This window comes from Tupaia chinensis, unplaced genomic scaffold (genome assembly GCF_000334495.1).
Source record: "Tupaia chinensis unplaced genomic scaffold, TupChi_1.0 Scaffold143921_1, whole genome shotgun sequence".
NCBI classification, from domain to species: domain Eukaryota; kingdom Metazoa; phylum Chordata; class Mammalia; order Scandentia; family Tupaiidae; genus Tupaia; species Tupaia belangeri.
In genome coordinates, this window is record NW_006203772.1 from 1,061,104 (window position 1) to 1,072,574 (window position 11,471).

Sequence of the window (11,471 nt, forward strand, 5' to 3'; positions counted from 1 at the left end):
GAGATGCTACCACAGAGCAGGCCTAGCACCGGGCATGGGACAGTGACTGAGCAATGAATTACTGATCTATAGGAGAAGAGACTGACCTCCTATAGACGCTACTGAAGAAAGGATCTCAGGATACCTTCTGTCTTGATCAGAGGACAGATGACCTTTGGAAACTAAGTTGGGCAGGAGATGATACCTAGTTTCTTAGGTCAACTCTTCCATAAGCAAACGTCATCTTACAATAGAGTAGCCCAAAGGGGATTATGCCTATGGAGAAAATGAGAGCCCATAAATGAAATGAGATTTGCCACCAGATCCTAAATAAATCATAGGACCCTGTTCCTATCTAAAGTTAGTTTTAACCATTTGGTGAAGTGGCTGATCCTTAAGCTTTTCATGTTTCCTCAACACTGTCCTCTCCTCATCGAGCCAACTCTGAGACCAGTTCAGAGCTTGGGAGTTGTCTTCTGGCAGATCCAGAAGAAAATTCCAGTTTGAGATATGAAAGGGGTTTATCACAACTTTCCCTTTATAAAACCTTAGGTTTCTATAGTGGGTATGGCACAGAAACTAAGAATCTATAGAGAGCTTATGGGACTCCCAGTCTGAGCTACATTTACACAGGAAATACAGTGAAATGAGGGTTCACAGGGCTTTGGTCTGTCCATGGGCTGTCCATTGTCCCTGGCATAAACCGATACCCCCACATGGAAATATTACCAACCAGTGGTGTTACTTCAAACCTGTCCCTCTATCCTCCTAGACTGTAAGGGACCTCTTCAGACATCTTGGGCTACACAGCTGGTGACAGAAAGCACAGGGTCAGACGACACAAGCTAAGCTGTTAGCCTGACTCTATGCTCTTTCTGATGTACCAGATTCTAGTTCTATTGCCCTATTGGATCCCATTTCAGATAACCATCTATGACCAGGAGAACTTCCAGGGCAAGAGGATGGAGTTCACAAGCTCCTGCCCAAATGTCTCCGAACGTGGTTTTGATAATGTCCGGTCTCTGAAGGTGGAATGTGGCGCGTAAGTATGGACCTCAGCAGAACCGCAGGTCCCTTATTTCAGGTCCCTTCAGACATAGAATCATACAGTGGACTGGGGTTATAAATATGTTCCCCCAGACTCTGATTATTTCTTGGAAAGAATCCTTAAGTAAACTCAAAAGAAATCACTACTTGCAGAACATGAGGTTCCTGGTGGCTTCGTACTATTAGGTTTTCAGGGAAGTCAAGAGGTATTTTTCTATGTAAAATGCATTATGACTTTCCTGACAACCCAATAGATTTGCAGGGATGGTGAGAGTTTAAATAAATATACAAGGGGGCTTTTTTTTTTGGAGAGGTTTTTGCTATAGGGCGCGTGCGCTCACCAGACAGAGAAAGAGGGCTAGAAAGCAAGAAATCATCCCCCAGGGGGGATGGCCACACCGCAACCCCTTCTCCTCCATTCTCCTCTCAGGATCTTGGGCACGCATGCACACGTGCCCGGCGTGAGTTTTAAGCCATCGGGTCCGGGACGCGAACCGCGGTCGACTACGTGGGAGTCCAGCGGCATGGCCATTATGCTCACTGCTGGTCCCACAAGTGGACTGTACATCATTCTAGGAAAGATGGAATTGAAATGCAAATTTATTTAGTCATAAAACATGTTTCAAATCCATGCATTTTTTTTTCATAATACACATTTTTCACAAGCTTTTTCTTTAATTGTGCTAGTCAGAGTGAGGGAAGAGAGAAAGAATACTCCAGTGGGGCGTGGTCACACTGCAATCCTTTGCCTCCATTTCACCTCGCTAGGATTTGGGGCATGGTATACATACATGTCTGGCATGTTTAAGCCACTAGGGCCTGGATTCAAATTGCAGTAGTTGGCCATTCGTGATCTGGCTCCTGATGCACAACATTTAAATCCCTGTGCTCAGGCTGGCTCTTTTCAAAAACTTGTTTCAAGACCCCTCATATATGACGAATGACTGGGGTTAGTGACAGTACTAAGTGTGCTTCTGGAGTCCACAGGCCACTGCCTAGAATTCTCTCAGAACAGCAACGGGACCCTTACCTGCAGTCAATAGGTTGAGAGGAAATCGTGAAACAGCAGCCTCTGTATGACTAACTCTCCCCCTGCACGTCCCAGAGCAGACAGCTTATTTAAAACAAAACAAAACAAAACAAAAACAAAAACTCTAGGGCCAGCAGTTGTGTGGTGGTTAAGGTGCTAGACTCCCACATGGCTGACCACAGTTCGAGTCCTGGATCTACTGGCTTGCTTTCTCACTCTCCCTCTCTCAATAATAAAATTAAAAAATAGTATACTTTCTTTCTTTTTTTTTTTTTTGAGAGGTTTTTCGCTATAGGGCACGTGCACTCGCCAGCCAGTCCGAGAGAGACATAGAGACAGAGAGCGAGAAATCACCCCCCAGGGAGGATGGCCATGCCGCAATCCCTTCTCCTCCATTCTCTTGGGATCTTGGGCACACACGCACACGCGCCCGGTGTGAGATTTAAGCCACTGGGTCTGGGACGCAAATCACGGTTGACTATGTGGGAATCCAGCAACATAGCCATTACACTAACTGCTGGTTCCCAAAAAATAGTATACTTTAAAAAAAAAATAAAAAGGAACTCAACACTGGGACTCCAGAGATTTGTTAGTTCCTTGTCTTTCAAGAATTTACTTTTGACGGTTAATCACCTTGGCAAAGGAAGCCCTCTCATTTGAGTCTTCTCTAGGTAAAGTAGTTGAGGCCTTTACTATAACCTGAAAACCTGTAAGGAAAAAGCTCTCTTAGCCTAGGTCAGCTGGCTTTGCCCACGGATAGGATACACAAGTTGCTTGCCATCAAAATTGAGCTCTTCAGTCCTTTAAAATGGGCTTAAATGTATTATTAATGGAGACCCAAGTGTGGAAAGCTGAACAGAGGTGTTACACAGTAAATAAGGTATATATACGTATGGACTAGTCATCTGTCAGCTGCCTGTTCATCCCTTCGCTTCTTTAGGAAGAAGCCAACAGGCTTGGTTAGAACCAAACCAACAGTCACTAGATCCTGAACCTGGAGCTCTAGGTAGAGAATAGATGATTTAGGAAGAAAACAAAACTTTAGACTAGCTTTGTTAATGCACATCACCTAGGCCACTGGATAATCCCCAAATTATTACATTTACAAACATGGTTAGTGTAGTTGCCAGTTCATTCCCACCTCTTGTGCTAAATTTATTACTCTGTATGGCTTTCCTGGTCTTGGCTTGAAATTTTGCCTATTAACTTATCTGTATAAAACAAAAGATACCTTCTCCCTGAAGCTATGAACACCATAAACATAGACCCTATTATGTCTTTGGCAGATGGATTGGTTATGAACATACCAGCTTCTGTGGGCAACAGTTCATTCTGGAGAGAGGAGAATACCCTCGCTGGGATGCTTGGAGCGGGAGTAACGCCTACCACATTGAGCGTCTCATGTCCTTCCGCCCTATCTGTTCTGCAGTGAGTCTGGAATTTTTACTTCTGTTCATGTAAGGGATGGGCAAAGAGAGGGCATAGACATTTATGTTACTTCTCATCAGTTATACCAAATGCGGCAGGAGAGAGGAAAGCAAAACACTGCTCCAAGTATGCCATTCGACTTCTGTCTACCTGCTGGTATTATTGTGTTAAAATAAGGGTCTTGTAGGTGGCAAATAGATACTCAAGAGCTCAGTCAACTGGTGAAACACTAGTGAACTGGTAAAAGCACTTACCATGCAGTAGAAAGTAAATCTTTGGCCAGTTAAATTCCAACTGTGTAACATTTGATTGCAGCAATAGGGAAATGTTGATATAAGGAGGATGACTGAATTAGTAGCCAAGTTTTCTAGTATCTCCTATTAATTTATAACCACCTTACTTCTAACACTAAATATTCAATAATGTATCAGGCTAAGATGTTTTTAAGGTTTTCAGAAGAGTTCAAGCAGAAGCAGAACAACTTTCAGGGGTGTATTGAAAATGACCCCTACATTGGAGGGAGGCTGGGCTAGATTCAGTATGCATCTCATGACTTTTCTGATTATTTTAATCTCACCTTATTCAAAGTCCTATCAAAATTCACCTGGTAGAAAAGGTAACCTAAACAGTTGTATTTCATGTTCCTTTTCATTGTTTTCTGTAAAATGTATACATTCTATCTAAGTATATTCTCATGAGTTTGGGAGAATGTAGCTACCCACCTCACCAACACCCTGATCCTATATAGAACAATCTCATCACCAAGAAAGCTCTCTGGTGGTGTTTCAGACAACTGCTCCCCACTACTTGCTATCATGTTTTGTTAGTTTTTTTCCCCCTTTTGGAGAGGTTTTTACTATAAGGTGCATGTGCTCAACAGGAAGACAGAGAGAGAGAGACAGACAGACAGACAGAAAGTGAGAAATCATCCCCCATTGGGGGGGATGGCCACACAGCAACCCCTTCTCCTCCAATCTCCTCTCAGCATCTTGGCCAAGCATGCATACATGCCTGGAATGAGTTTAAGCCACCAGGTCCGGGACTCGAATCGTGGTCAACTACATGGGAATCCAGAGACATAGCCATTATGCTAACTGCTGTTCCCATGTTTCGATCGTTTTTCAGTATGTCACCTAGTATTTGTACACTCTAAAAGTTAAAGTATTTTAATTGGATTAAACAGAGTCAACGATAACTTTTCCCTTATAAATCTCTATACTGAGTCTTTTTTCAATCATGACCACGTACTTCCTTTTATAAACCAGAAAAGTTCAAAGAAAGAAACACAGTAATCTTAACACTAGCACTAAACACTGTAAAACAATTGCTCAATTACAGAATCATAAGGAGTCTAAGATTACCATCTTTGAGAAAGAAAACTTTATTGGACGCCAATGGGAGATCTGTGATGACTATCCCTCCTTGCAAGCTATGGGATGGTTCAACAATGAAGTTGGTTCCATGAAGATACAATGTGGAGCGTAAGTTCAAAAACATGATTGGAATATACTTCCAAGTAACTGCAGCAGGTGGAAGTCTTGTTGAATCTTTTTTTTTTTATTTAAGAATTATTTTATTTTACTTTATTTCAATTTGACCAGAGAGGGACAGAAAGAGAAAGTGAGAAAGCAAATTACCATGTCTGGGGCTTCAACTGCAGTTGGCCATGTGGGAGGCCAGCACCTTAACCACCATGCCACCTGCTGGCCCAGTCTTGTTGTATCTTAAGTCATGTTTTATCAGATTTCATACACTGTGCTACATTGGTATAGGTATCTGTTACTAGTCATTTTATTTTTTCTAGTTTTGCTCTATGACATGTGAACTCGCAAAAAGTAGAAGAAAAGTGAGAAATAGTCCCTTGGGGGACAGCCACGCTGGAATCTCTTCTCTATTCCACTCTTGAGATTTTGGGCATGCACACAAAAGCATCGTTTAATTCCCCCCCAACAAGTTGCAGGGTCTGGGATGCAGACTGCACAGTGGGCCATGTGGGATCCAGCCGCCTTAACCTCAGCATCACCTGCCCACCCAGTTATTAGTTATTTTAAGTCTTAAATTCTTATCACTTAAGATTACAGATTTCCCCCCCCCAGATAGATAGTACTCTACAGGAGCTTGTCATCTAGTCTTACAACTTTTCTCAGGATTAAGGTTAAATGTTTACCTATCGGATCAGCAGACGGTGTAATGGTTCTTCTGGATTCTATATAGTCAACCATGGCTCAACCCCCAGACCCCGTGACTTAAAATTCACTGGGGACATTCATGTATGTGTGCTCCAAATTTTGAAATTGAAAAATGGATTGCAGTGGGCCATCTACCCGGGCGGGGGCGGGTGATTTCTTGCTTTGTCTCTCCAGGGAACATGCATACCCTATAGCAAAAATCACTCAAAAAAATAAAAATGAGAAATGTTTAGCTGTCACTGCATTATGCTTACAGTGCCTGCCACACTTAGAATGGTCATTATTTCCTAAGTCTAAAGATATTTTTTTTTGAGGTATTTGCCTTAGGGAGTGTGCACTTGTGGTAGAGACAGACAGTGAGAGGCAAAGTGAGAAGTCACCCCCAGGGGATGGGCACACTATACTCATTTAACTGTAATCACACTACATGTGCCTGGTGTTTTTCACGCCATCCGGTTCAGGACTTGAACCATGGTTGGCCATGTGGGAGTCCAACAACATAATCTCTATGCCATCTGCTGGTTCTTAAAAGTATCTTATATTCTGTATTCAAGAGGCTCAGGCTTGGCAGTGTTGACCAAGTACCTAACTAGTTTTAATAATGCAATGTGTTTTGATTTCCTAGCTGGGTTTGCTACCAGTATCCTGGATACCGTGGATACCAGTATATCTTGGAATGTGACCATCATGGAGGAGACTATAAACATTGGAGAGAGTGGGGTTCTCATGCCCAGACATCCCAAATCCAATCAATTCGCCGTATTCAACAGTAGTGGATTAAAGGCTCCAAGAAAATTCTTCAAGCATGAGATCTTGCTAAGCACTCTAGAATGAATTTTATGTTCTGCTCACAGACATTGCTTCCAAATGTTAGCTGCTGAAATCCACAATAAATGTCATTTAAAAAAAAAAAAAAAACAACACCTTGTAGACTGGGTTAACTGCCATGCTTCACACAAATCACACTTAGGTGGCTGGGAATTTTTAGACAAGTTTCATTTAAACTCCAAACCAACGTTAGTGTCCTTACAAGTTACTCAACAGGCCAAGGATAGTTATTCCCTATCTCAAAGCACAATCAAGTATACAACCCAAATGTTGTATCTATAATGACATCTTAAAGTTTTGCTATAGAGCACATATGCTCAACAGAAAGACAGACAAGAAATCACCCCCCTACACCCTGGGAGAAATGGCCATGCCACAATCTTGCCTCCTCATTCCTCTCTTGGGATTTTGGGCATGCACACACATGTGCCCAGCATGAGTTTCCAGCCGCCAGGTCTGGGACTCAAACCACGGTCAACTACATGGGAGTCCAGTGACATAACCATTGTCACCTGTTGGTTCTGACAAATACACTTCTAATAAATGGCTTTCCATCTTTTTTGTTTTTACTAGTCCCCTAATACTGACATTGTTTCTTTTTCACTGTGTGAATCAGTGTTAAAAAGGTTCTCAACTGTGTATTGACATTTATTTCCATATAATGTTCTGAATAAATCCAGAATCTTGGCAGCTTATCATTCTAGTTGCTTAACTGCTTAAGCTCCATTTTTCTTCTATTTCTATTGGAAGAATGTAAGACTCAATGTCCTGCAAAAAAGCATGATAGTTGCTTTTATAGCTAAATTTTCAACAAACATGTTAATTCTAAGCATCATAATGGCCCCAAATCCAAAAAGATATTATGACCATAGTATATGTTAAGATTTAAATTCTTTATAGTTCCTTGGGGGTGGGGGGGCAGGAAATCAATGTTAACACTCTAACTTTCAGTCAAAGCAAACAAAAGATGGTAACACAAAGACCTCAGAAACTTTAAATTTTTTTATTCAACAATGTACACTTAATGTCTCTTAATGTGATCTACAAATTTCTCAAATTTTTCTTTTTTCTGATAAAATAAGTAAATCTGGGGTATGGTTGTAGAATGTAATTTATATTTTTAAAACACTGAACATGAAGTAAGACATCAATAAAGGAAGATCATCATGTAACTGATACTTCCTCAGAATCCATGATATCACAAATAGCTAAAGCAAATACCTAAGCATTTTGCAAAAGGGTAAATTTCTCATCATTGTTCTTATATCTAGAAAAAAATATCTTTTTTGATTGGGCAAAACCAAACATTCAATTTTTTTTTGGAGCGGGGAAGGAAAAACATTCTCTAAACTATACTCCCCTGATCATTCTTCCCTCCCCCAGATTAAGAAGTAACTCAGCTCTTAAGTATCTCTATGCATGAAGGACAAATTACTTTGCTCCTCCAGTATGTTCTGAGACTGAACATAACTGAACTAATGACAGATGTTGAAGAGCAACCATAACCATCTAAGATGACGATTTACGCTCCTGCCTTTCTGTATTTTAAGGCCACACATTATTGGCCACCTTTCAATTCTTGACTAGTAGGCTTAGTTTTTAACCACCACTACCAATGAAGATACATTAAGGGTTTTCTGTGTTTTCAAAGTCAACAATATATATCAAGGGCACACTTGATGACAGAGAAGTAACACTCTTCTATACATAGGAAAAGTAATAAAACACATATTTCTTTTTAATCTACGAGTATAGGGTAATTATCATTAGTAATGTCTACCACTTAAATTTATTAGCCTCTCCTACAAAGGTCCTAAAAAGATTAGAAAAAAAAACTTAAATCTTTTAAAAGATGATTTGACAATGTGGCCAGTATATTTACACAATTTTGTAAGTACACATACATGTGAAGTAAAGCTACTTAGTATATGCAGGCTGCAATTAAACCAAATAGGCCCAATTTCTCTAATCAGCTTGGGCAATTGAAAGCAACCTGTGCTTTGTTTTTAAGCAACTGAATGATCCTAATCTCAAAGCAATCAGCCATTAAACCAAATTTATGCTAAAGCAATAAAGGTAAAAATGCTATCCTTTAAACTAGTTTTAAGTCAAAAAAACTATCATAGAGTTCCATGTGGCAAAGGATCTTCCTTCATTTCAGCTTGAATTACTTCCCACTTTTATTTGATCAAAGAAACTGAAATTTCACTAAAAGCATTCAATGGTTCGTAAAGCTGATAAAACTGCCTTGTTTCGAGAAAAGCCCTTTAACAGATATAAGCTCTCATTTAAACTGAACTTACTGAAATAGGTGCCAATTTTCTTCTAGTTTCACTGATGAACTAGCCCAGAACTGTAACTTTGAGCCACATTTCCAAAGATGGTAAAGCTAAAAACAGCAGGAAGTAGTAGGGACAGGTAAGTCACTTCTGGTAATGACACACAAATTAAATTTTCAAAACATGTGCATAGCTTTATTCATCTACTTATATCTAACCTTTTCACGGAGCTTCGGCAAAATTCGAGTGTGCAAAGTGCATTTCTAAAACGTAATGCAAGCAAAGCTTTTCACATTTACACTGGCAGGAAATACAGAGAAACTAACAAGTCACATTAGGGAGAGTTCAGATTTTTTTTTAATGACAAAAATTGCACAGTTTATTATTGAGACAATTGTTGCAGACATAAATATTTTAAATTTTCTAAGCAAGGTGCTTTAACAATAAAAATTTTTAAAGTTGGAAAGAGCCGATAACTTAGATCATAGCTCACACGGAATTCCAAATTAAAGTGGACTCCATCATCTCCCTTGATTTTGCAAACAATGCTTTTTATAACACTTTTTCATAACACTAAAGGAGACAACAAGCTGAAACTTTTTCAAAGCACACAAGAAATGGTGTCATCACATTACTTGAAGAAGGTGCTGGGTGGGGGGAGGAAAGGGAGTGAAGAATCCTTTTACTATTTCCCACTACAAAACAGCCACTAACAGACTAAGAACAACAACAAAAAAAAAACAAAAACAAAAACAAAACTTAATCACTTCCCCAGTTTATAAAATAGTTCCAGTTTGACATATCTGTAACTTTAATCAGAGAGCACCAATTGGGCAATAATGAGCATTTCACACTGCATAAAAATCAGTGAGGTGGTAAGAACCATCAGCTATCTCAGACATTACTACAGGCCTTTCCGAGGTGTTTTTTTTTTTCTTTTTTTTTTTTTTAAATATACATGCAAGGCACATTGATATAAAAATAGATCTCTGGCCAACAAATATATTAAATAAGCAAATTAAAATTTTGGCTTTGCAATATTGGCAACATCAAAATATAACCAGATAGCTTTGGACCACACATCTTTCTTATATTCCTCCACCTCATTTGGTGTTTTTCTCCCATTATTTTGGGTTCATTCTCCTTCAAGTTTGGGTATGTACTTGGGAAATGACTTTTCCTCTAGTCAAGTAGTATTCTACTCTACTTAATTTATCCGTGCTAAGTAAATATATACTAGAAAAGAATAGTTAAGAGGTTGATTGATTTGATTAAACCATCTGATTGGTTCAGGGCAGCATTATTTCTCCTCTGAATTCAAACAAACAAAAAATAGTAAGCCTCCAGCTTATATAGTAGACAATTGTTTTCTTTCGGAAAGACCAACAACAAACCAATGACACTACATCCTTTCAATCATTCTTCCCAATTCCTCTTTTTTGGGCAGGAAGAAAGAGTAATAGAAACAAAGACTTAAAATATTTTCAGTAGTAGAAGACATTTTAAGGCCAAAAAGTGTAGTTTTAACAGAATTTCTATTTTCCTAAGTTACTGTCCATAATGGGGCAATACAATGGATTAGTTACTATGTACTGACTCCCTCTCAAAAAGAATTTTAAAATTCATTTACCTTTATTAGTGGCTGTGCTACAGGAAAGGTACTAGAGCAACCTATGGTATATGTATGGTATATAGAAATGTAAAAAGTGCATCACATTCTTGATTTTCAGTTCTCATAGCAGCAGCAGGATTAATCTAAGACAGAAAACAGTTGTATTTTCATTCTAAAAATGCAACAATACCTAATGAAATGTATCGAAGATCATGAAAGCATCCTCTTCAATAAAGAATGAAAACAGACTAATAAACAGGGGCAAACTAAATGCATTCATTCATATTTACATATTAAAACCACTTTTGTTAACAAACCTAACCTTTACATCTAAGGAAAAAAACAAACAAACAATAAAACAAAAAAATCCACTCATACCAAAAAAACGCATTTTAAAAATAAAGCAGACTTTACTAAAGCAGTATCCATTTTTGGAGCCTTTTGTTTTAGCACCTGAGGAAAAAAGGGTATATGGAAAGCTATATAATTTACCTTAAGTTGGTTTGTTGGTCTAGAGTATGACTCTGATCAGTGAAAAGTGAAACTGAACTGGAAAATGAATGTTTGTAGCTATTTTAATAAGGCTGTGGAAAAGGGATACTGCAGTATTACAAAATGGCTTTAAAGTTCTGGTCATAACAAAATTTTATGGATAAATATGAAGTCTGAATCAGTTATTCCATCACGTAAGAACGGCTGGCGATAGTTTCTACCCCATAATTGCAATTTTACACTCCCAGTAATGCAGAATATATACCATTCATGCTTTACTAGGTGCTTTTAAGAAGACAACTTAAAAACCCTATTCATACTACTGCTGGCATCCTTTAACTACTTTAAGACCTTTTTAGAGCAGCAAAATGGTGTGACATTAAATTTACAACCTAGTAAAGCAGGTCTTTTGAGTAAAGCCAATGCTATATTATTCTTCAAACCAATCCAGGGTGGTCCTGGTTCTCACATATCTGAACAGATTGATGTATAGTTTTAAGTAAACATTTAAGATAACCAAGCAGAAGCCCATCTTTTTCACAATTTAAAAAACCCTAATGTTGTTGACTAATTACATTAAAAAAAAA

At 38.7% G+C, this 11,471-nt stretch overlaps 1 protein-coding gene across 1 annotated transcript; it reads left to right on the top strand.

Annotated features, from left to right (window-relative positions):
- The first annotated feature begins 725 nt into the window (after window positions 1-725).
- Window positions 726-6,834, top strand: CRYBA1 (crystallin beta A1). The gene is made up of 4 exons (XM_027767131.1): window positions 726-1,021; window positions 3,343-3,484; window positions 4,823-4,965; window positions 6,299-6,834. Exons 1-4 carry the CDS (start codon window positions 846-848, stop codon window positions 6,444-6,446), a joined length of 609 nt encoding a protein of 202 aa, XP_027622932.1. The 5' UTR covers window positions 726-845; the 3' UTR covers window positions 6,447-6,834.
- The last annotated feature ends 4,637 nt before the right edge of the window (window positions 6,835-11,471 follow it).